The sequence below is a fragment of the Haliotis rufescens genome, unplaced genomic scaffold (assembly GCF_023055435.1).
Source record: "Haliotis rufescens isolate VD_foot unplaced genomic scaffold, xgHalRufe1.0.p SCAF_112, whole genome shotgun sequence".
In the NCBI taxonomy this organism is placed as follows: Eukaryota; Metazoa; Mollusca; class Gastropoda; order Lepetellida; family Haliotidae; genus Haliotis; species Haliotis rufescens.
The window spans coordinates 196063-221290 of record NW_025963794.1 but is presented as its reverse complement, the minus strand read 5'-3'; the positions used below and the strand labels follow the sequence as shown (position 1 = coordinate 221290).

Genomic DNA, 25228 nt, shown 5'->3' with positions numbered 1-25228 from the left:
CCCTGTCTTGCGCCCGGCATTAAGGGGCTAAAAAAAGGACTGGTCGGCTCGGAGTCAGTATACTGTGTCTGAGTAGGGTATTCATGTTAAACTGCGGCATGGTATCTCAGTGGGCTTGCACTATAAATCGGCATCAGTCCGGACTAGTACAAACAGCCACACACACACACACACATGCATGCACGTCGCTATATAAGTGCAATAATCTTGGACACGACGTTAAACCCCATTTCACCTCACCTCACCTCTGATACTGTTACCGATGTCAGAAAACAGAAATATCCTGCGTTCCTATATGTTGTCAATATCAAAGACTATAATGTGAAAAATAGTGTATTGAATTTAATAAAGAGGTGTAGATTAATTTCATTTGTTGTAACACAATGATACAACTTGTAAACATGTGCGTCTAATATAGTCAGATTGATACCAAACAATTGCAATCCTAACACCACAATGTCAAACAATGTGCAGCACATATTGTGGACTACAAATAGGAATATTGCACTTTGAGGTTATTGAATCTGAAATAGGACTGGATAATAGTAAAAATAAAATGTGTATTTTGCCCAAACATTGCTTTCATTGTTCAATGGTATCATAGCAAATATGAGTGAAAAATGGAAACTATTAATGCTCCTTGTACAACTTGTACCATTGTTGTACATTTAATTCAATGAAAATTCTACTTTCACACTTGGAACTAGCTATTACCATCCCACTTCCAATGCCATTATGGGAGCTCATGTGCACTTTGCAAATAGTTCCGTGTCTCTGGTCTGATGAACATGACACGCATACAGCAGCATTTCAAGGATTCGTAACTTCGTATCCTCATGCAACTTCTAACCATAAATTTCCTTTCAAGGTAAAAATGCTTTGAAAAGTGAAAAGCTTTTCTTTATCTTGTGAAGCTTGATAAATTTATCACCTTTCAAAAATACTTGTGGTCTCTCGTGAACAGTTTCTCTTGTTCGTCTCTGCCTCCATGTCGTAAGCCATCGATTCCTGAAGCTGCTGGCCCAGCTAATCCTGCGGCTACTCTCCGGTCTACAAGCTTCTCTTGAGCCCAAGGGCAACATTAGAACACGGTAGCTGCTGGCTACTAGAACAGGATGGCCTGTTGACGGAACCCAGATCAAGCAAGCTATTCCTCACCCATAGTTAGAAGCTGTTGGATCTATAGGTGCTTTCAAGTGGTTGAGAACTCGAACAGGACTAAACTTGTCTCGAAGCCTTTTCTCAGGAGTAAAATTATTGTTCCTTTCGAATGTGAAATGACTATCGTTTGTGAGAACGGAATCTGGTGTTGCCAAAGCTGTCCTGTTGCTCTCGCTAGCTGTCTCAAAACCACACAAACTGTCCGTGGAAGAGTAACTCCACCGGTCCGCCTTGAAGAACTGGGGAGACATGTGGGGGGTTAGCTGGGTGATACAGGCACTTAGTTTAGCTTGAGCGTTAACTGTCGCTGGAACATAGCAGTCCATCGGATCATCTAAAGCGGTGTCAAAACTCCCGGATCTACTACTACGCTGTGATGGTGGTTCATCATCGTCACTAGATTCACCTTCCGTACAGTGATTGTCCTCAAAGGCATAGTTTGTGGCTTCGCCTTCAGACCCAGTGATCACTATTTGGGGCTTGGCTCCACTGGAAGCAGCAAACTCGGCCATGAACTGGTAAATGTAACGATATTCATCCTGTAAAAAACATAAAATATCTGAATAAAAGAGAGTCCTTGGTACAATTCCTTATAAGTTAAACATGTGTTTATGAGTTTATGAGTTTATGAGTTTATGAGTGAGTGAGTGAGTGAGTTTATGAGTGAGTGAGTTTATGAGTGAGTGAGTGTGTGTTTATGAGTGAGTGAGTTTATGAGTGAGTTTATGAGTGAGTGAGTGAGTGAGTGAGTGAGTGAGTTTATGAGTGAGGTTTTACAAATTTTACTGACTATTCTGTCCACTTATTTGACATACTGACAAAATATTAATAAGAAGTACCAAAAATAAAAACATATACATTGAGTTTTGTTTCTTTTAATCCTATCATTTTCAGCCACTGGGCAAAGAAATTGATCAGTTAAGCATATATTTTGGTCAGTAATAATTTGTGCTGTTTTGAAAGTTGACATTAGATGTGTATTAGCATGGTATGCTATATTATAGCGGTAGTTTATTTATAATGGATCGTAATGGCAAATGCATGGTAACCTATCAAATATGTCATTTGAAAAATGTTTCTTGTTCTTTGTTAAACTTTCATGACATATCAATTAGGATTGATCAATGCTGATTTTCTTCAGCAAGTTCGGCAAACAAAGTACCTGTCATTAGTGACTCAAGGGCAGGCAACTCTATATTATCACAGGTACCACTATTTTGTGGTGTGATACGTGTGGATAATGTTTTGGATTATACATAATCTGTATGCATATGCCCTAAGTTGGGTCAACGGACATTGTCCAAACAAATGGGTTCTTTTCTAACAAGTTTCAAATGAAAGTGGGGGTACTTCCACTAAAAAAACATTCCCGAAACTATCATAAATACGTTAACGTGTATACTTGCGAGTAGCCGTGACATACCGCAACGTGTCCTGTATTTGATCATGCGATGAAATATCATGCTTAGATTTGCAGGAGTAAACAGTCGACGGGGGTGTGGATTACTAGATTTATCGATACCACAATAATATAGAGCCTGTTTTAACATAGAGTCATTCTATACATACACTTTTTGTTATTGCATTCATCTTCAACTACTTTTGATAGGGATATTGTTTATATGTCCATGAGTCTCATAAGGCTAAAAAAAAAAGTCTTGGTTCTTAGGCACCGCCCACATCATCATAAAGTTTGCCGCACGTTTCGTTTTTATTTCAATTTTTTTTTTTAATATATACAAAATCCTTCAATATTCCAAGTCAGACTTATATTCCAGTATTTTACTCATCATGGAATACATTTATGTAGGGAGGCCCTTTCCCAGGTTGATTGTACACAATTGTTTTATTGATTACACAACTGTTTATTGGTTACATACTACTTTGAACAACCACAAAATAAAACAGACACCGCCCGCCCGCACTAAATTTTCAAAAACCATTGCCTGAGAACCAGTTCTTTTATTTTTTTAAGCCTAATATGTCAAATGTATATTTGAAAGAATGATATATCTGATTATCCCTATCAAAAGTTGAGTAGCACATTACTTAAAGAAACCAAAGCAAACAGCCCCATTGGCTCTGTAGGTAATATAACTCTATGGTATACAGAAAGTTATTGATCAAATGTCAAAGAATTTTAAACAAGATCTAAAATTCCATTTTCTAAACAAAACTTCTACTGTGGCAGCCACAGTTTCTCATTCCTATAAGCATGACTGCATGACACAACCCCTGGCTTCAGCCTAGTAAAGGTTCAGTGGCATAAATCAATATTTTTTCAGTGCAAAAGAGTTATAATTTACAGCCAAGAACCTGTGCATGATCTTCAGTGGAAAGGGGCCACGGGTGGCCCAGTCGTCTAAGGCCCTGCGATTCACTGTACAGAGTTGCGTCCATTGGGCACGCCAGAAACCTATGATTGTGGGTTCGAACCCAGGTTCGCCCCGATTATGTTTCTAGGTTTGTCAGCACCATACCCGTGCTCGTGGGTTTCACCGAAGTGGTAAACGTCTGAGGCCTGCATCACTTCGGGCTTTCCTCCTACATTAAGCTGACACGCCGTGATATAACTGTACTACTGTTAAAAAGCGACGCTAAACACAACTCACTCACTCACTCACTCTTCAGTGGAAACCTCTGCTTCAGATGATCTTCACAAGAACATACCTAGAACATACCTAGAACATACCTAGCATCTGTACTATGGTACGACATGAACAAAGATTATGTTTATACTTACAATATTTGGCACAAGTTGTGGTCTGTTTCGTTTGATGAGTCTCACAGCATTGAAGATGTCTACCTCGCCATCCGTTTTCAGCTGTTCTGAGCAGATGTTGATGCCACAGTAGATGCCAATCCGACAAGAACCATCTCTGTGGGAACAAGAGTACACACAAATAGTGATTAATTTACATTAGTCATTCTGATTTTACGAAATGAGTGTCAGATTCTTCTATTTCCTGAGCGAGTGTGAGGGTAATACAGGATTTCTTACACAAGTTTTGTAAAATCAGTATGACACACGTGTGAGTGTAATAATATTTCTTTATAACCTACAAGGGCAAACATATCAAGGTTCTATAAAAAAATGTGCCCTAGGCTCATTATCACGTCACGAGACAACAGTGTATTGTTTCTGTCACCGGGACGGCATTGTTGACATCATTCGAATCTTATTGTGACGTGAGGTCGGGAAGACGTCACACTAGAAATAGGTCATAGCTGAAGATTGTTGACGTCATTCGAGAAATTGTGGTTCCGCTTCTGTTGCGACTTGCTATCCTATAAGCAAACACTAAAATTTGTCTCTGTATGTAGGCATCTTCTTCGGTAATAAATATATTCGTGTTCATGTCATACTATGTTTACGACACTCGTGCCTAAATGCCGGTATTTATTTTAGATGCTGGAATTTAGACACTCGTGTTGTAAACATAGTATGACATGAACACTCATACAAAAACAGGCAAAACAGGGGCTTTATCATTCAATTTCCATGGGCTTTATCAAGCAATTTACAGGGTCTTTATACAGCAATTTACAGGGACTTTATCAAGCAATTTCCAGGAGCTTTATCAAGCAATTTACAGGGGCTTTATGAAGTAATTTCCAGGGGCTTTATCAAGCAATTTCCAGGGGCTTTATCAATCAATTTCCAGGGGCTTTATCAATCAATTTCCAGGGGCTTTATCAATCAATTTCCAGGGGCTTTATCAAGCAATTGACAGGGACTTTATCAAGCAATTACAGGGGCTTTATCAAGCAATTACAGGGGCTTTATCAAGCAAATTACAGGGGCTTTATCAAGCAATTACAGGGACTTTATCAAGCAATTTACAGGAGCTTTATACAGCAATTTACAGGGTCCTTATCAAACAATTTACAGGAACTTTATCAAGCAATTTACAGGGTCTTTATCATGTTACTCACAGTAGCTGTGTCATGTGATTAACAGTGAAATGTTAGTATCCAATGTGTCAGTCACTACAATGTGAAACTCTCAGGCTGCCTTCAGGGCATGTTATTGTCAGTCCCTTATATCTTTCACTCAGTATAGGTATTGTCCATTTATAACACAATTAAAACTCTTCAATTAATCATATACAGAATTTTCAAACTTTCAAAACATTTCTTCCTTCCACAAAACCAACAAATTAAATAATGACTAATACAAATGTTTATTAAAAGAAAGGGTCCTGATATAGGCGACCTACTTGGACATGACACAGATGGGGTTCAGGGGGTTGGTCTTCCTCTGCCACTGGTCAGCGCAGTGCATGACGTATGTGAGGGACTTGGCCGACACATGGATGTGGGATCGGCTGCTGCTGCCGGTAATCTGGAACATCTTCACCACCATGTCGTCACTAGAGGGCGCTTTACTTGTGCTCTGTCAATCACAAATATAATTTAAACCGAGAAAGATACACACACATTGATGGTTTTCAGACACTCTTTCTTACTTGTTTTTTTTTCAATTTTATCAAAAAAAGGGTCTTTTGAGCCTAAGTCCCCTTTGATTAAAGATGATTTGCTACGGTAGTCTTCCATCCCTGGGCCATTGTAGCCACTCAATCTCCATCTTGCTCAGCATCATGCTCAGATAAGCTTTTTGTTTGTTTGTTGTTTAACACAACACTTAGCAATATTCCAGCTATATAATGTTTGTTTCTTTGTTTGTTGTTTAATGCTGCACTCCACAATATTCCAGTTATATGACAGCGGTCTGTATTAATCGAGTCTGGACCAGACAATCCAGTGACTGATATCATGATCATCCCTCCTCGCAAGTGAGATACGATGACATGCATCAACCACGTCAGTGAGCTTGACCACACGATCCCGTTAGTTGCCTCTTATGACAAGCATAGTCGCCTTTTCCACAAGCATGGGTTGCTGAAGACCTATTCTAACCCGGTTCTTCAAGAGTTCCACCTATATGACAGCGGCCTGTAAATGGACCAAACAATCCAGTGATTGATATTCTGAAGAACATTCCACACTGTTGGGGTACGATGACACACAATCAACCAAGTAACTGTGTCTGACAAACCGAGCATTTGGTTGCCTGTTATGACCATCATAGGTTGGTGGGCATCAATCCTAACACCGAATCCTCATAGGAAATAGAGATGGAAAAGGAGGGGAGCATTCAATATTTGTGTCCTTTGGTGGTCGTAATATGTTTATCTTTGGTATGCTTTGTCATGCTTCAAACAATGGACAGTATGCACCCTGCACCCCTCTCCAGATCTGCTTCAAACAAAAGGGGCAGTACGCACCCTGCACCCCTCTCCAGATCTGCTTCAAACAAAAGGGGCAGTACGCGCCCTGCACCCCTCTCCACATCTGCTTCAAACAAAAGGGGCAGTACGCACCCTGCACCCCTCTCCACATCTGCTTCAAACAAAAGGGGTAGTACGCACCCTGCACCCCTCTCCACATCTGCTTCAAACAAAAGGGGCAGTACGCGCCCTGAACCCCTCTCCACATCTGCTTCAAACAAAAGGGGCAGTATGCACCTTGCACCCCTCTCCACATCTGCTTCAAACAAAAGGGGCAGTATGCACCCTGCACCCCTCTCCACATCTGCTTCAAACAAAAGGAGCAGTACGCACCCTCACCCCTCTCCAGATCTGCTTCAAACAAAAGGAGCAGTACGCACCCTCACCCCTCTCCAGATCTGCTTCAAACAAAAGGAGCAGTACGCACCCTCACCCCTCTCCAGATCTGCTTCAAACAAAAGGGGCAGTACACACCCTCACCCTTCTCGCGATCTGCTTCAAACAAAAGGGGCTGTACGCACCCTGCACCCGTCTCCAGATCTGCCTGAGAGCACATACATGCATGGAATCATCTCAACTGAAAAGCTATTATAACCTTGTATCTTCCATTGTGATGTGAGTGTGCTTACCTTGCGAATAGAGAAAGCTCTGATGACAATCTGTGTGTACCGCCCACATCCCAGGTACTTGACAGCTATTGGGCCATATTTACTTTCATCCTCCAGCTGCTTGGGCCAGAACCGAGGATATGACTGCATGGAGACAATAAACCACAACTTGACTCGGATAATGATAACAATAAATGCACTGAATATTTGCTACACCTATCCTACAATAGTATTGAGTCTGGCCAGGCAAATGATTACATGAGGGAAAACCATGTCATTGGTTAGTAGGGATGAACAGTGTCAAATTGGCCCCACTTGCACAGAGCTACTTCAATCACAATCACCATCAGGCCCTTACAATCAACTTTACAAATTCCATAACCTAATATTATTCTACTTGTACAAACTGATCAGATAGTGATTTTAAGATGGTTCAGACTGAAGATCACGATCTTAGCTATAAAGATTAAAAGCTTCAGTGGTGGAGGTCTTTACCAATAATCTCTCAGTCTCCGTCACAGGTAGAATTACTGGTACCTCCCTTGTAGCACTTGACAGACGATACATTGTTTCATTGGTCACACATTGGCATCCTCAATTAATCAGTTCCCATGACAACCAAGGCGCTGGGGATGGATTCCGGGGACCAAGATGGAGAGGACAAGGACTCTCCTGGTCCCTTCAATGTTTAGACAACAGTAGGTGCGGTTACCATGGTTACTGCATCCACTCATCCCTTCCTTGTTTAATATCAGGTTATGTATATGTTACTACGTGGTAGGGGGCGGTCGGGTAGCCTAGTGGTTAAAGCATTCGCTCGTCAAGCTGAAGACCCGGGTTCGATTCCCGACATGGGTACAATGTGTGAAGCCCATTTCTGGTGTCCCCTTCCGTTATATTGCTGGAATATTGCTAAAAGCGGGGAAAAACCATACTCACTCACTCACTACTACTGGGTGCTACAGATGGTCCAATGTGGGATACCTCTTGCAAACAGAAACTGCTTTGGGTTTTGGAAAACAAGATGGCAGCCCCCATGAAAACACAGTGGTTTTCATTCCAATTTTCCTAATTCAAATTTCACTTTCAATGAAATAGAGTATAAATAGGATAGGGATTAGAGAAGAGATTGGTATGTATATTTTAAAAATAGCTTATGATTTGTAGCCAATCTAGGATGTGTTGTAAACCCTACAGCTCACACTGACTGACTTTTCTAATCGGACGATCACCCCAGTAGTGACTTATGGAAAATCAGATACTAACTGATGAATGGACGTGGGAATACAGTAACAGCAGCTCAGACAGGGGCTGGAGTGTGGAGACTCACCCTAGAGAACTTGACATCGTTGAGGATGACGAGTGTGTTGATCTTGTAGTCATACAGCAACCTCCAGATGTCGTTCACGGTGTTCTTCTTGGGCCACTGTGTACAGAGGTAGGTGTTCTCCTGACTGTAGCCCTGGAACACAACACATCACACTTACTTCATGTACAACAGCATGAGGGGCGGTCGGGTAGCCTAGTGGTTAAAGCCTTCGCTCGTCACGCCGAACACCCGGGTTCGAATCCTGACATGGGTATAATGCTTGAAGCCCATTTCTGGTGTCCCCCACAGTGATATTGCTGAAATATTGCTATAAGCGGCGTAAAACCATACTCACTCACTCACTACAACAGCATGACTACCAAAGGGGATTCTGGGTTAGTACTGACCAAACAGATCAGGTGGTCACACTCAGAGACTTAGCTGACCATAAGGTAATCTCAATCACTGGATTGTCCAGACCAGACTCGATTATTTACAGGCTGGCGTCAAATACCTGGAATATTGCTGTGTGCGGAGTTAAACAACAAACAACAAACAAATAAGCAAAGCATGAAATATGCATTGCTGTATTTTGATTAAAATTCGTGCATTCAAACCTCTCATGTTACTGCTGACTCATTTATCACTGCATACATACGTCCCGTGAAGATCTGGGTTACAAAAGGTCTTCAGTCACCCATGCTTGCTGTAACAGGCAACTATGCTTGTCAGGGGTGGGTGGGTGGATGTTGGGTTATTGAACAAAAGGACACAGTGTCATTTTTTCAAATAAATAACTTAAACATTACATGCATTTTTTTTGGGGGGGGGGGGGTACATAAAATGGGGGGTTCAGCCGCCAAATATGTCAAATATCTTTCCCACCCCATCTATCCTGCCCATAATACATAGAGTTACAGAGGCAGCCTATTTTTACACTATGGAGTTGTAAGGCTGGAGCGAGATCCAGATCAATGTCTTGCTTCACAGGAATGTACCATGAGATGCATGGTGGGTCTTGCTGAAACACATCGCGGCCTGTCATGGACAACCATACCTGCTGATACACACATCTGTGATCTTCACCAAACATCATGGAGAATGTGTTTTGTCAGTAATTGAAAACAGTATGTGGCAACATGAAAGTTATTTACGGTTTAGACATTGCTCCAGACTTAATTATCCTCAGTAACGTGTCTCATTTGTATACAGCAGTATGTTTGTGTGATCAACACGAAAGTTACATTGAATCAGTTATGGGAATCCAATGAGCGTCAACCTGGGACAGGAATGTAATCAATTTTTAATTTCCTTCCAACAGGACATTTCAGAAAGAAATTCAAGTCAAATAATCATACCTCCCCAACGGCTGTATTTGTACAAGTTTCTATGAACACTTTAATATTCATTCTTGTAAGCAGACCACATCCTAACAATCTCATTGTCCGAAACTCACAAAGACTTGTGTTGGACATTACTCTGTACAATACGCACATCACCTACACACCTCTGAGACACTATATTCAGCAAGATGGAGTAGGGGCATACAAATGTGTATGAGAGGGAAGAATGTTGCAGTCATACAATGGGAAGTCAATTGGGATGTGAAGCGCTAATTACAAATTCTGTTTTTAAATTGCCCACGTTTCTCCTGTGCAAATAGATATATTATACCAATATTGATAAGACAAGTCATAAATATGGTGTACAATGTGTGTTTACATATTTCAGCTACATGTACTAATGTTTGAGTGATTCATTAATAATGTCCTATTTATCTTACTACATGTATATACTATACATCTAGCAGAAACCTCAAAATGTTATTGGGAAGTTGTCCAGAAAATGTTTCAGACAGGATATGTCATTGGAAAGTTTATAAGTCAATGTTTCAGTTAGGATATGTTATTGGAAAGTTTATTTGTCAATGTTTCAGAGGGGATATGACATTGGAAAGTTTATCAGTCAATGTTTCAGACAGGATATGTTATTTGAAAGTTTATCAGTCAATGTTTCAGAGGGGATATGTCATTGGAAAGTTTATTAGTCAATGTTTCAGAGGGGATATGTCATTGGAAAGTTTATTAGTCAATGTTTCAGAGGGGATATGTCATTGGAAAGTTTATTAGTCAATGTTTCTGAGGGGATATGTCATTGGAAAGTTTACCAGTCAATGTTTCAGACAGGATATGTTATTGGAAAGTTTATCAGTCGAAGTTTAAGATAGGATATAATATTGGAAAGTTAATTAGTCAATGTTTCAGGGTGTGTGTCAGTCAATGTTTCAGAGGGGTGTGTCACTGGAAAGTTTATCAGTCAGTGTTTCAGAGGTTTGGGGGGGGGGGGGGGGTGTCATTGTAAAGTTTATTAGTCACTGTTTCAGAGGGGATATGTTATTGGGAAGTTTATCAGTCATTGTTTCAGAGGAGATATGTTATTTGGGAGTTTATCAGTCATTGTTTCAGAGGAGATATGTTATTTGGGAGTTTATCAGTCAATGTTTCAGAGGAGATATGTTATTTGGGAGTTTATCAGTCATTGTTTCAGAGGAGATATGTTATTTGGGAGTTTATCAGTCAATGTTTCAGAGGAGATATGTTATTTGGGAGTTTATCAGTCATTGTTTCAGAGGAGATATGTTATTTGGGAGTTTATCAGTCAATGTTTCAGAGGAGATATGTTATTTGGGAGTATATCAGTCATTGTTTCAGAGGAGATATGTTATTTGGGAGTTTATCAGTCATTGTTTCAGAGGAGATATGTTATTTGGGAGTTTATCAGTCAATGTTTCAGAGGAGATATGTTATTTGGGAGTTTATCAGTCATTGTTTCAGAGGAGATATGTTATTTGGGAGTTTATCAGTCAATGTTTCAGAGGAGATATGTTATTTGGGAGTTTATCAGTCATTGTTTCAGAGGAGATATGTTATTTGGGAGTTTATCAGTCAATGTTTCAGAGGAGATATGTTATTTGGGAGTTTATCAGTCAATGTTTCAGAGGAGATATGTTATTTGGGAGTTTATCAGTCAATGTTTCAGAGGAGATATGCCATAGGGAAGTTTATCAACCAATGTTTCAGAGTGGGTCTATCTGCCAATGTTTCTGAGTGGATATGTTGTTGGGGAGTTTATTTATAACCGACAAAAAAAGAATAACTATGACGAAGAATATAAACATATAAAATAAATAACACTGACTGAGTGAGTGAGTATGGTTTTACGCCGCTTTTAGCAATATTCCAGCAATATCACGGCGGGGGACACCAGAAATGGGCTTCACACATTGTACCCATGTCGGGAATCGAACCCGGGTCTTCTGCGTGACGAGTGAACGCTTTAACCACTAGGCTACCCGACCGCCCCTAAAAATAAATAATAAGCTTTATGGGCTGATCAACACAACAAAAGCCTTTCCATGACAGACCAAGGTAGTTGCTGGTTTAATCCTATTGGGATCCAAGGAAAGTCACAAACTCAACCGTTCCTTACCATTCACCCTGCTGCACATCCATCATGGGGGATGACATCATAATAAGAATTTTATGAGTATTAAAAGTATCAAGTTAAAATTCCTTAGAGAGTCTTTGGGGTTTTTCCTTAACCCAATTAAACATCCATGTTACAGGTGGCCCAGTTGTGTAAGGTGTCGCAATTAGCTGTACAGTGTTGTATCCCTTGGGGATGCCAGAAGCCTATGATTGGGGTTTGGAATCCCGGTTTCCCCTAATTATGTTTCTCAGCTTGTCAGCACCATAACCAGTCGTGTGTTTCACCAAAGTGTTATAAATCGGAGACCTGTATCACTTTGGGCTTTCCTTTCACATTAAGTAGACATTCCATGATACAACTGGGCGACAATTAAAAGTGGCTTTTAACCCAATTCACTCACTCACTCACTCACTCACTCACTCACTCACTCACTCACTCACTCACTCAATTAAGAAAAGAGAAATTTTAGATCACAACAAAATACATAAGAACTTATTGACAGTTGTTTTTAATTATTACTTACATCAACATACACTGCATTGATGAAGTCTGTACCACTGTCTCCTGAGTCATTTGTCATCAGGTAGGGTCGGGCTCGCTCAGCTGAAGAGAGAGTGAGAAACATTCCAATAACTCACGGCAACACATTCAAGATGCAGATTCAGATCTGACCACTGGAGGCTGTCAGTGTCCTCAGCCTCTTCATGGTTATCAAACCCGACAAAGAGTCTGGAAGACAATGGATTTTCCTGCACACATCAACAGTACAATATCTTGGATAAACATACCTCACAAAACAAACGATGTACTGAAGAGCCATTGTAGTTCCCAGTGCTTTTGTATACAAGTCGTTTGTTTGTTTGTTTGTTTTGTTGTTAAACGCCACACTCAGCAATATTCCAGCTATATGACGGCTGTCTGTAAATAATCGAGTCTGGACCACACAATCCAGTGATTGACATCATAAGCATCGATCTACGCAATTTTGATATGATGACATCAAAAAAACCAAGTCAGCGAGCCTAACCACCCGATCCCGTTAGTTGCCTCTTACGACAAGCATTGTCGACTATTACGGTAAGCACAGGTTGCTGAAGACCTATTCTACCCCAGATCTTCACGGGCCTCAAGTCGTTTGTGAAATTGCTGCTCATTGACTACCTCTAGGATCCATATTAACATGATTAAGATACATATCTATATTCTAAATGATATAATTTAACTGTCTTTATGAACAAAAATGAAAAAAGAAGGCTGTTGTCGTGTAATCTCTCCTTTTCTACTGTATCGGAGCAGTGGGGTAGACAAGTCATCCCAAAGACTCCGGTTCAATTCATGAGTCAATGTTTGAAGCCCATTTCTGATGTCCCCCACCGTGATATTGTTGGAATATTGCTAAAAGTGGGTAAAAGCATATTCACTCACTAATGACACACTGTAATATGCAGGCTAGGCGTGATGGGATTCATGTTAACAGGTTTAGGATGAAAGCACTTATCATACATTATATTCAATTTCTTCGAGAGCATTTACCACTTATCCAAAAATAATTTACCCCTGGTAGACGATATCATAGAACTAGATTACATGAAAAGTGACTAACCTAGGGAATACTCCTGTGCTACTAACATACTTGAGGTTGTAGCAAGATCACAAGGGGTACATGATTTAATAAAACCTAACCAGGGACGCATAAAACTCCATGTACCCCTTGTGATCCTGCTACAACAAATTTATCTTACTGACATATCTGAACATGACACTGTAAAAGAATAAAAACAATTTCTTCAAAATTGAGAGAAAACAGCTATTTGATACAGCTGAGATTAACTTGCTATGTCATGTGACTATCACTGAATCAGAAGAAGCATGTAGTTTTTTGCTTCGAATTAGGGTATAAGGGATGTATCTGAAAAGAAATCCATGTGCTGCCTGTTTTCTCCATGGTGGGGTATAAGGGATTTATTCTCCCACTGAGAAATTTATTTCCCTCCTAGGCGGGATACATAATATTTTATGAAGATCACGTGAACCAATCAGATCTCATCATTCTGACTTGTAGGTATGATAATATAGTTTGTTAAAAATCTGTGATGAATTTACTTTTTGTACATCATTCTTGGCAGAAATCATCATTTATGAGTCTCACTGATACGGTTCCCACTTAAAGAAGAGTACTCCTAGGTCTTAAAAGGGATTCTCATAGTTTTTATATTACTAAACTCAGCATGAAAGCATATTCATTCATGAAACAAAGGTTAGTAATCATTATCTGCATTTATGGTTTGAATATAAAAAAAATGGTTATCATTTGAAATCATTCTTAGAATCCTACCTCTATTACATCTTTGACATAATCCTGTATCTTGTCCATAATCACATGATAAGTAAACCTTCCGATGTTCCATAGGAGTCCTCTTCACTGTCAACTATGCATGAGTAGTTGTACCCATAGTAGCACATAGTTGCCTACAGCTCACGCAAGTGCAAGGCAGGAAGAAACTGTCCTATCCAATACCTGCTAACTAGATGTAGATAATTGGGGAGGTGGGAGGGAGTACTTCTGATGTAATAGCGGTAGTATTCTGAGAATTTTTAACAATGATAACCATTGTTTTTGCATGACTGTTTTGAATATTTTAATTATTCATCAAACACCTGATAACAGACAAAATAAGCCCTATGTTCCTACACTCAATGTTTCAGCATCTACACAAAACATTCAGAAACAATAAATAATGTTACAAAATTCATGTTCTTGTTTATGATGAAAAACACAATGATCTAAGCGAATACGTCAGTACATTTACAGACCATCCTGATGTCAAGCAGTAATGAAATGCTGAGGACGGTGTTAAATAACAAGAAAAGTAAATACAATTATAATTAGTCCAGGACAATAATGTACAAACATAGTAACTCATTACCTTCACATCTAAGGTCAAATAATGCATCTTTGTCCCTGTGTACTGGGTTAACTTACAACTTCCTCATGGATTAAACTTCCAATTATCTACAAGGACATCAAAACATATTCACTCTGGTCACCAACATAGGTTTGTTCAGTAGAGAATCAATTTGATTTGAGAAATCAATAAATTCAGGGACATCTCATAGAATTAATAGAAAATGAACTGACAAACAATGCCACATCTCATCACGAATGCCTAGAAGCTAAACCTCAAGGGGCCTGCCATATACAACATCTCTGGGCTTTTGCGTGATGCTTTGAGTCTTATCAGTATTATAATCTCTCATAAGCCCTTGGACAGAGCCAAGTGCACTGGTTGCACAAGAAACAAACTTGGCCAAATCATATGGCTTCTCAAGCTGATAAACCAATTAAATCTATGGACATGACATTTGTTGATTAACTTGTAGCAAAGGATTACTTTCCCAATGAAACATGGAATTGGTAAAACTCTTTGGAAACTTTTTAATGGAATTCAATGTTTGTCCTTCGGCCATGCAGCAATTAGTTTTGTGGATTTAAGTTTTTACGACATAACACTTCTTATTTTGACAGTTTTATCAATATTTTGATTCATCTGCACTGAAAAAATACTTTAACTTGATATGATTAAATACATAAGTTTAACTTCAGAATTTGTTAACTATGCAGAATGTATAATAATAAACAAACCGCTGGCCTTTTCTCAGTGCAAGGTGGAAGCAAGGCCATATATAGATCTGTACATCTTTGGTTGATTTAACCTTACTCAAGTTGTAGTTACCATGACATCCAAAGGTGTACAATAAATAACTGAACCCATGAAGGTACAGCAAAACATTGAGGGCGGAGGCCGATCTTCAAGTACTATCTCTAGTTCTAGAGGTTGAGGAAAGCTACTCCTATTTCCAAACGCTGAGGAAAGTAAGCCCTATTTCCAAACGCTGAGGAAAGTTGGCCCTATTTCTAAAGGTTGAGGAAAGTTAGCCCTATTTCTAAAGGTTGAGGAAAGCTACTCCTACTTCTAAGGGTTGATGAAAGTAAGCCCTATTTCCAAACGCGGAGGAAAGCTACTCCTACTTCTAAAGGTTGATGAAAGTTAGCCCTATTTCCAAACGCTGAGGAAAGTTAGCCCTATTTCTAAAGGTTGAGGAAAGTTAATCCTATTTCTAAAGAGTCAACAATCAAGCAGTTACTTACACATAATGCATTTTGAAAGTGGTCAAATGTAACAAATGTTATATATCGGATAACCACTTTCTAAATGGCCTTGTGTGTCGGCCAAGGAAGCCATGCCAATAACACTTGTCAGAGGGGTACATAAAGTATGTTATCTAGACTACCAGACTTTCATTTTTGCGGAAGCCTCGGTGGCTGAGCGGATTAGATTGCTGACTTTAAGTGCAGGTGATCAGGTGCCTCACTCTGGCAGTGGGGGTTCGAATCCTGGGTGGGACTCAACCAAAACAGTACTAAAATCTGTACTTTACTAAGAAAGTATTATCCCAAATAAAACATTTGCTACATGACGGTTATTGTCAATGAAACAACTAGGGTCACATTAATTGCCTAATATCAAAAGAAATTTGTAGAAATTATGAATAACGCCCAGCTAGAATTAGACACTTCCACACGATCAGCATGTTGGCATCTGTCTGCTGAGATACCTCCATTTAAAATTTTCAGTGATAGGAACATGTGGCTAATAGGATCAATTACTGGTACACAGATGAAATGTGCACCAGGGTATACCACGGGCTGCCATGGAACTAACTTCCCAATGAGACCAGGATGTTCGCATGTTATGCAGACTGTACAAAGGTCTTGTGCTAGGTGTTAAAGTTACATGGCATTGTACCAATGGAAATATTGACCTGACCCTGGTGATTGCTGATCACTTGTGTTGTGTTTTTTCAGAGGTTAAAAATATCCATTATCAGACACACTCTATCATCACCAGCACTGGTCCATGATTCACTGATCTGCGTATGTCTAGGACTGACCGATACACTCCAGTCACAACATAAGATAAGATAAGAAAAGACTTGACTTTATCATCCCAAGGGAAATTCATATTGCACAGTTGATTAGCACTAAAATATGAAAACACAAAATATGTACCACAATTCTTAGTTATACTATACTATTCCTGAATAAAAGTGTGTAAATATTTTCAAATATATATAAAACAGAAGAAAATATAAACTGTGTCTTGTACCAAAATTAGTTTTTAATGGCATCAGTTCATGTCATAATAATGCAATATAAAACATGATCAGACTGAATAATAGACTAAAATCAAAATCAGTGTCAATTTGAAGGCTTTCCAATGTCCAAATAATTAAACATTTAATAAAAGAATATGTATCATTGATAATAATATTGCAGCATGTTGATGCATCAGTGATACCTTTCAGAGCAGTTGGATAGCTTTGTGGTAAAATATTGCGAAGAGCAGCACAAAACCACCCTCACTCACTCATTCCTTCAGTCTCTGTCTGTATGTCGCCATTGTATCAGTAAGAATAAACTTTTCTTAACAGACAGGACATAATTTGATTTTCATTACACTCAAGTGCCCATCCATCTGAGAATATAGCTTTACCCGCCATTGTGTCCCGCCATTGTGTCCCGCCAATCCTCATTTTAGTCTTCTCTTATAGGGACAGTATGTCGAGAGTTCTGTGTGTATTTTAAATCATGCATGAAATAATTTCATAGTGTGACGTCACCCCTTTAGCTCATGCACGATTCAATTCTCATTTTAAATCAACAGAGCTCCGCACAGCGAAGCAGACGACCCAAGTGCTGTGCAGAATATCTCGCTTCAGTCATGTTTTCATGTCATGCAAATTGAAGAGAAAGTCGTGATTTTTTCATATGGAAGAGTTACATAATACTAATTGCCAGCTTATTTGGGTTAGAAGCCAGTGATTACAATATACAACCCTCGGTCGTTTGAAGCCATGGAATCACTCTCCTTCCCAGTGTTCCTTGCCGCCTGCCTTATAATTCCCCCTGCCACATCACACATCTTACACAGTTCATTCAAGATATAGTAGGGGGCACGGGTGGCCCAGTCGTCTAAGGCGCCGCGATTCGCTGTGCTGAGTTGCGTCCCATGGGCACTGCAGAAACGTATGATTGTGGGTTCGAATCCCGGTTATGTTTCTAGGTTTGTCAGCACCATACCCGTGCTCGTGAGTTTCACCGAAGTGGTAAAAGTCTGAGACCTGCATCACTTCGGGCTTTCCTCCCACATTAAGCTGACACGCCATGATATAACTGGAATACTGTTAAAAGTGGCGCTAAACCCAAATCACTCACTCACTCAAGATATAGTATGTGTTTCATCTACACATGTAGATAAATGTATGTCATGAAATGTTTAACTTTCATTGAGAAATATCCTGAAAGTTATTTCCCTTTGTGTATTTATCCTCTGCTTATATTGGTTGTACGGCTCCACATGATGCCATCAAAGACCTACGGAGAGCTAACGATACGGTCACTTTGATGAATAAAATATATCGTCAGGCACCTAACTGTCACTGTTGCAGTAGCATATCTACATAATTATGCAAAACAGTATGTAAAGCGCAGCGAAAGGCTTGCTTTGGGTCCGTCTGTTCCTATTTCAGAATAAGTGTGTTTGCTTACAAACAAGAGAAAAGTCCGGTCACATGATAAGCCGACAAGCAGAAACTCCTCTCGTGGAATAATGCGAGCAGAACTGAGTAAGTTTGGGGCTAATAGACTTATGTTTACAAACAAAGCTTCAGAACGGTTGACATACTGGCCTTTTAATGAAAGAAAATGGAACTCAGGATTCTAAACATTTGAGTAATGTCTTGGTTTTGCTTGTATACATGTAAATAAATGAGTCAGTGAATGTCGTTTGACATAGCAAGTAGCAATATTCCATCATTGTCATGATGGCCCTAAATAGCTGAGTTTGGACCAGACAAACTAGGGACTGAAAGCATGAGCAACAATCAAGACGACATAGGAACAATAAAATCTGGTCCAGAGCCTGACAAGCTGATCCCCCACTAAAGTCAGCTCTCTCGACAAGCATGAGGTACCTTTCAAATGATTACGAGTTAGCATCCCTGTGATTGACATCTACCTAAGGCAAGGGCGTTAACTTGCCATAAAAGCCAAATTTCCAACCTTGCCAAACTAGGCTGGAATTTCCAGGCTCGATTGTAGTGCCCCCAGTGTCACTCTATTCTATGTCCCTCCTATGTCCTATTGACTAATCAGATTCCACCTCTGATATCACTTGCATTTGTTTCAAACAATATGGTGGTGCCCAGTCAAGATGATTTGATCGATAATCAGGATCTATATTGTAATAACATGAGTTTTACCTTGAGATGTGCATCAAATCACTTGAGCACCTTGATTAAAAACATTTTTTGGGGGGCAAAATACCTTTTAAAGCCCAGTTGGTGGTACACATGCTTAGCAAATCCTGCAGTCTATCAAAATCTGCACTTTGAAGTCCATGTTGTTTACGAACTGGACATCTAATTCGCAATGCGATTTTGATTGGATTATGCATAGACTCGTTAGTCCAGCCAAAACGTAACTTCAGAATTCCAGCCTAGTTCGGCAAGGGTGGAAACTAGACTTTTATAGTCAGTTAACCTCTTTGCCTAAGGAAGATGTTTTAATTGACAGACATGCGTGTTCAGGTTGAATAAATCTCTCCATGATTAAATAGCAATTGCTTGCAGAACTTAGTGATGCATATTCCTAGAACATACTGCTCCAATTAAACTGTAGACCAGCACTGGAAGATCAAAGAGAGCTGATAATAACACCTGTGATTACAGGTAAAGAGGATGTGGAATGGGTTGAAGGTACTCACGAGGCAGCATCATGATGTCCCGGCTCTTACTGCGGTTCTCCACACGATGTCCACTGGCACAGTCCCCAATACTCAGCCGAGGAACAACCGTGTGTAATGTCTGTAAATTGTATCACTTGAAATTGTTATATATTGTGGACTTTAACACACAGTTTGTTTGTTTATTTGTTCTTTAACAACGCACTCAGCAATTTTCCAGCCATATGACGGCAGTCTGTAAATAATCGAGTCTGGACCACACAATCCAGTGATTAGTATCATGAGCATCGATCCACACAATTGGGATCGATGACATGCATCAACCAAGTCAGCGAGCCTGACCACTTGATCTCGTTAGTCACCTCTTACGGCAAGCATGGGTTCCTGAAGACCTCTTCTACCCCGGATCATCACGGGTGTAATACACACTGAATGTCATGAAAGAGACCCATACAACCCAAGTTTACTTCCTTTCTTACCATCCCCATAATGCCAAGTGTCAAAAGCATTGCATAAATTTGATAAACTCTTTTCTGTGGCTCTTATTTTGGTGGTCATGAATCCCTTCATAATGAGTGAGTTTGTTATAACGCTATTTGTACAGTGTTCCAGTTATATCATGGCGTGTCAGTTTAATGTGGGAGGAAAGCCAAAAGTGACACAGGTCACAGACATTAACCGGTTTGGTGAAACCCACGAGCACGGGTATGGTGCTGACAAACCTAGAAACATAATCAGGGTAAAAGTGATTTGAACCCATGACTATAGGTTTCTGCCCAAGGGACATAACTCTGTACAGTGAATTGCCACCCCTTAGATGACTGAGTCACCCATGTCACTCCTTCAGAGTGAGTGAGTTAAAGTTTAACGTCACATCGGCAATACACCCTTTCAGAAAGAAGAGCAGGATACCATTATTTGTTCTGATGATTTCCCATAATGAACCTTTTTATCAATGACTGAAGACTGCCATTATAAGAAACACTACCTTCACAATGACAGTTTAACATAGACGGAATAACACTGTCATGTAATCGAGTACTGAACGTTCATAAAAGAATTAATGCACTGGTCAGAAGATATTCATACTGAGCAAAGAAAGACTCTAGATTAGGCATCTTTTGATGCGCAGTGATGATGTCAACAGTCCTGTACCTGGAACTCTCTGTCCAGCTTCTGTTGTTTGGGTTCAGCATTCTTGCTGTAGTACCTGAGATACGTGGCTGGCAGGAGTGTAGCTGGGCACACAGTCCAGCCAGTCTGTAAGTACATGGCCATAGTGTCGTAGATGAGGCGGTACTGGCCCTGTAAAACATAACCAGATCATATCAGTCTCCGACATAGGTAGCTGGCAGGAGTGTAGCAGGGCACACTGTCCAGTCAGTCTGTAAGTACATGGCCATAGTGTCGTAGATGAGGCGGTACTGGCCCTGTAAAGAACATAACCAGATCATATCAGTCTCCGACATAGGTAGCTGGCAGGAGCGTAGCTGGGCACACTGTCCAGCCAGTCTGTAAGTACATGGCCACAGTGTCGTAGATGAGGCAGTACTGGCCCTGTAAAGAACATATCCAGATCATATCAGTCTCCGACATAGGTAGCTGTCTGTCCAGTCTGTAGATACTGAGGTGATACTGAATGCTGTTTCGCAATCTATTGAATGAACATGTTTTACAACATTCATAAGAATGGATGATAAGATCAAGGTACTGGACTTCCAAAATACACATCAACTGGGAGTAACCATAGCAACAAAAGAACTAACATGTAACAAATGTTGTACTGTAAATCGTGAAATTAATGCATCTCCAAAAGAATGAGTCCGTTGGCCCCTAGCCCAAAATGCGCCTCAATATGAATGCGACATCCCCCTCCTCTCAAGCATTAGTGGATTTATATCTAAAGAAAATGTCCTCTGTCAGGTTTACAGGAGAATCCTCACCTGATACCAACCTTACATCAATCCAATCACACACCAAATAGCACCGCTTATTAGCGCTGAGTAGAGTACTTCCGCTGAAACAATACATGTGCCCCGGCTGGTGTCGGCCTTTGAAGCAGTAATGTGAAGCAGGATGTAATTAGTGTTTGAATGATATTGTTTATATACTTGTTACAAGTGCTGCTCAATAAACTGTGATGTGGAATACATAGTTGTTTGTTTTCAGCGTATGTCTAAGTCGGTATTTCTGCTATCCAAAATGTCTTATTGTTGCTATAAATGCAATGTTAAATAATGCGAGCAAAGACCAATCGCATTTTTCGCATTTAATTCACACTTGCATTAATTTCAAGATTTACAGTATTTGGGATAATACTTTCTTAGTAAAGTACAGATTCTCGTACTTTTTGGGGGGTTGAGTACCACCGAGTGCTTGAACCCACACTGCCAGCGTGAGGCACCTAATAGCCAGCACACAATTGGCCAGTTACATTTGACCACTTTCTATGGCATTGTGCATTCAAAAGAACTGACAATCAAGGGTTACATCTCAAAACATTTAACACCTTCCCTTAGAATGACCAATTTCTTAAACTGCTATGGTCTGTGGCACCTTTCGAATACTAGTATATACAAGCACATTTCAAGAGAGATCTCCTGTCTGACATATATCAGCTTCAACAAAACAGAATCCTCTGGATCTTTCGTTATCCCTTTCAGAACAAGTTAACTGCCATGGAAGTTCAAACAGAGCTTGTATTTGTGTTGGGGTTGATAGATGCCTATGTCAGTGTCTTGGCAAACTCAGCTGGTCCTTGTGACTATATAGAAAGCTACCTCAAACTGTGCTCATAGTCCACAAGCTTACCAGTGTCCTGACCATATTTTTGCGGAAGCGCCGTAGGTGCAGCACACAGCTGTAGATGTCTACTCTCTCCTCAGCCTCGATCTGCTTCAGACAGTAGTCAACAGCAATGAACACTGCTGTCCTGCCACCTCCACACCTGCAACAACAACAGCAACATCAACATTAACATCAGCGCTTCAGAGAATAGTCAACAGCAATGAACACTGCTGTCCTGTCACCTCCACACCTGCAACAGCAACAGCAACATCAACGCTTCAGAGAGCAGTCAACATCAATGAACACTGCTGTCCTGCCACCTCCACACCTGCAACAGCAACATCATCATCAACATCAGCGCTTCAGAGAATAGTCAACAGCAATGAACACTGCTGTCCTGTCACCTCCACACCTGCAACAGCATCATCAACATCAACATCAGCGCTTCAGGGAGCAGTCAACAGCAATAAACACTGCTGTCCTGTCACCTCCACACCTGCAACAGCAACATCAACATCTACATCAGCGCTTCAGAGAGCAGTCAACAGCAATGAACACTGCTGTCCTTTCACCTCTGCACCTGCAACATCAACATCAACATCAACATCAACATCAGCGCTTCAGAGAGCAGTCAACAGCAATGAACACTGCTGTCCTGCCGACTCCACACCTGCAACATCAACATCAACATCAGCGCTTCAGAGAATAGTCAACAGCAATGAACACTGCTGTCCTGTCACCTCCACACCTGCAACATCAACATCAACATCAGCACTTCAGAGAATAGTCAACAGCAATGAACACTGCTGTCCTGCCACCTCCACACCTGTAACAGCAACATCAACATCAACATCAGCGCTTCAGAGAGTAGTCAACACCAATGAACACTGCTGTCCTGCCACCTCCACACCTGCAACATCAACATCAACATCAACATCAGCGCTTCAGAGAGCAGTCAACAGCAATAAACACTGCTGTCCTGCCACCTCCACACCTGCAACAGCAACATCAACATCAACATCAGCGCTTCAGAGAATAGTCAACAGCAATGAACACTGCTGTCCTGCCACCTCCACACCTGCAACATCAACATCAACATCAGCGCTTCAGAGAATAGTCAACAGCAATGAACACTGCTGTCCTGTCACCTCCACACCTGCAACATCAACATCAACATCAGCACTTCAGAGAATAGTCAACAGCAATGAACACTGCTGTCCTGCCACCTCCACACCTGTAACAGCAACATCAACATCAACATCAGCGCTTCAGAGAGTAGTCAACACCAATGAACACTGCTGTCCTGCCACCTCCACACCTGCAACATCAACATCAACATCAACATCAGCGCTTCAGAGAGCAGTCAACAGCAATAAACACTGCTGTCCTGCCACCTCCACACCTGCAACAGCAACATCAACATCAACATCAGCGCTTCAGAGAATAGTCAACAGCAATGAACACTGCTGTCCTGCCACCTCCACACCTGCAACATCAACATCAACATCAGCGCTTCAGAGAGCAGTCAACAGCAATGAACACTGCTGTCCTGCCACCTCCACACCTGCAACAGCAACAGCAACATCAACATCAGCGCTTCAGAGAGCAGTCAACAGCAAAAAACACTGCTGTCCTGCCACCTCCACACCTGCAACAACAACATCATCATCAACATCAACATCAGCGCTTCAGGGAGCAGTCAACAGCAAAAAACACTGCTGTCCTGCCACCTCCACACCTGCAACAACAACATCAACATTGACATCAACATCAGCGCTTCAGAGAGCAGTCAACAGCAATGAACACTGCTGTCCTGTCACCTCCACACCTGCAACAACAACATCATCATCAACATCAACATCAACATCAACATCAGCGCTTCAGAGAAGAGTCACCAGCAACGTTTTATAGCAGAAAATCTTGTCAGTAGGACAAAAGAAGTTTAATTTGGAATGGTGAGGTGATACAAAATTAAAAGATGATGACAATCTATCATTGAAATAATTTCTGTTTTAGTCATATAAAATTCCCTTGGACTATAGTTATTGCGAAACCGATCTTTTACATATGCGGTATAAAAAGAAACCCTTGTCAGTCTGATTATATATTTTTTTCTGAAGATTTGATTTTTGTGGTCAGTAGTTTCATAAACCAAGCAAGAAATATGTCAAACCTTATATATTTGACCTCAACAGGGATCAGTTATACCATAATCATCTACCACAAAGCACCTAGTTTGAATTATGATTATTATATGTGTTCTTTACTAAAATTGCTGAAGAGCATTTATGACCAAGTTGTTGTTATGAAACTAAACATTCTTTGGTTGAAATACATAATTTTCCCTTGAAAATGCATTGTACAACGTCTGATATGCTAAAGTTTTTTCATTTAAGATTGTCTCTAGATTTAATATCAAGAAAAAACCCAGAGCCATTGAATCAACACAAACGAAAAATTCAATCCCAAATAATTTAATTTCCCTCCCAAAAAACACAAACGTACAAGAAAATGATGGATAATTATCCAGAGCAATGATCAGAGATATATTGATTGGTGATTAGGTTTCCCGAGTTTGTGAGAAGGAAAAATATTGATTCGTGAAAAAGATGCAGGAAAGATTCCAGGAGATTGTTACAAGTGACACGTCCGCAACGAGACCTTTCTCTCTCCCAAGTCCCGTTCTGTGAAAACACCAATCAATAACAAAATGAGTTATGTTTGCTCCTGCCACAAATAGCTTCTACAATATTTCACCATCACTTTGAAACTAATGGA

At 40.4% G+C, this 25228-nt stretch overlaps 1 protein-coding gene across 1 annotated transcript in view; it reads right to left on the bottom strand.

Annotated features, from left to right (window-relative positions):
- Positions 1-215: 215 nt before the first annotated feature.
- LOC124134570 (receptor-type tyrosine-protein phosphatase kappa-like) overlaps positions 216-25228 on the bottom strand; it is a 116798-nt gene continuing 91785 nt past the window's right edge. The window contains exons 8-16 of the mRNA XM_046499471.2: positions 22475-22610; positions 20819-20968; positions 19685-19784; positions 12382-12461; positions 8391-8522; positions 7082-7204; positions 5382-5557; positions 3905-4040; positions 216-1700 (exon numbers count right to left, since the gene is read on the bottom strand). Coding sequence (XP_046355427.2) covers positions 1155-1700; positions 3905-4040; positions 5382-5557; positions 7082-7204; positions 8391-8522; positions 12382-12461; positions 19685-19784; positions 20819-20968; positions 22475-22610 — 1579 coding nt within the window. The 3' untranslated portion in view covers positions 216-1154. The remainder of the gene's footprint in view (positions 1701-3904; positions 4041-5381; positions 5558-7081; positions 7205-8390; positions 8523-12381; positions 12462-19684; positions 19785-20818; positions 20969-22474; positions 22611-25228) is intronic.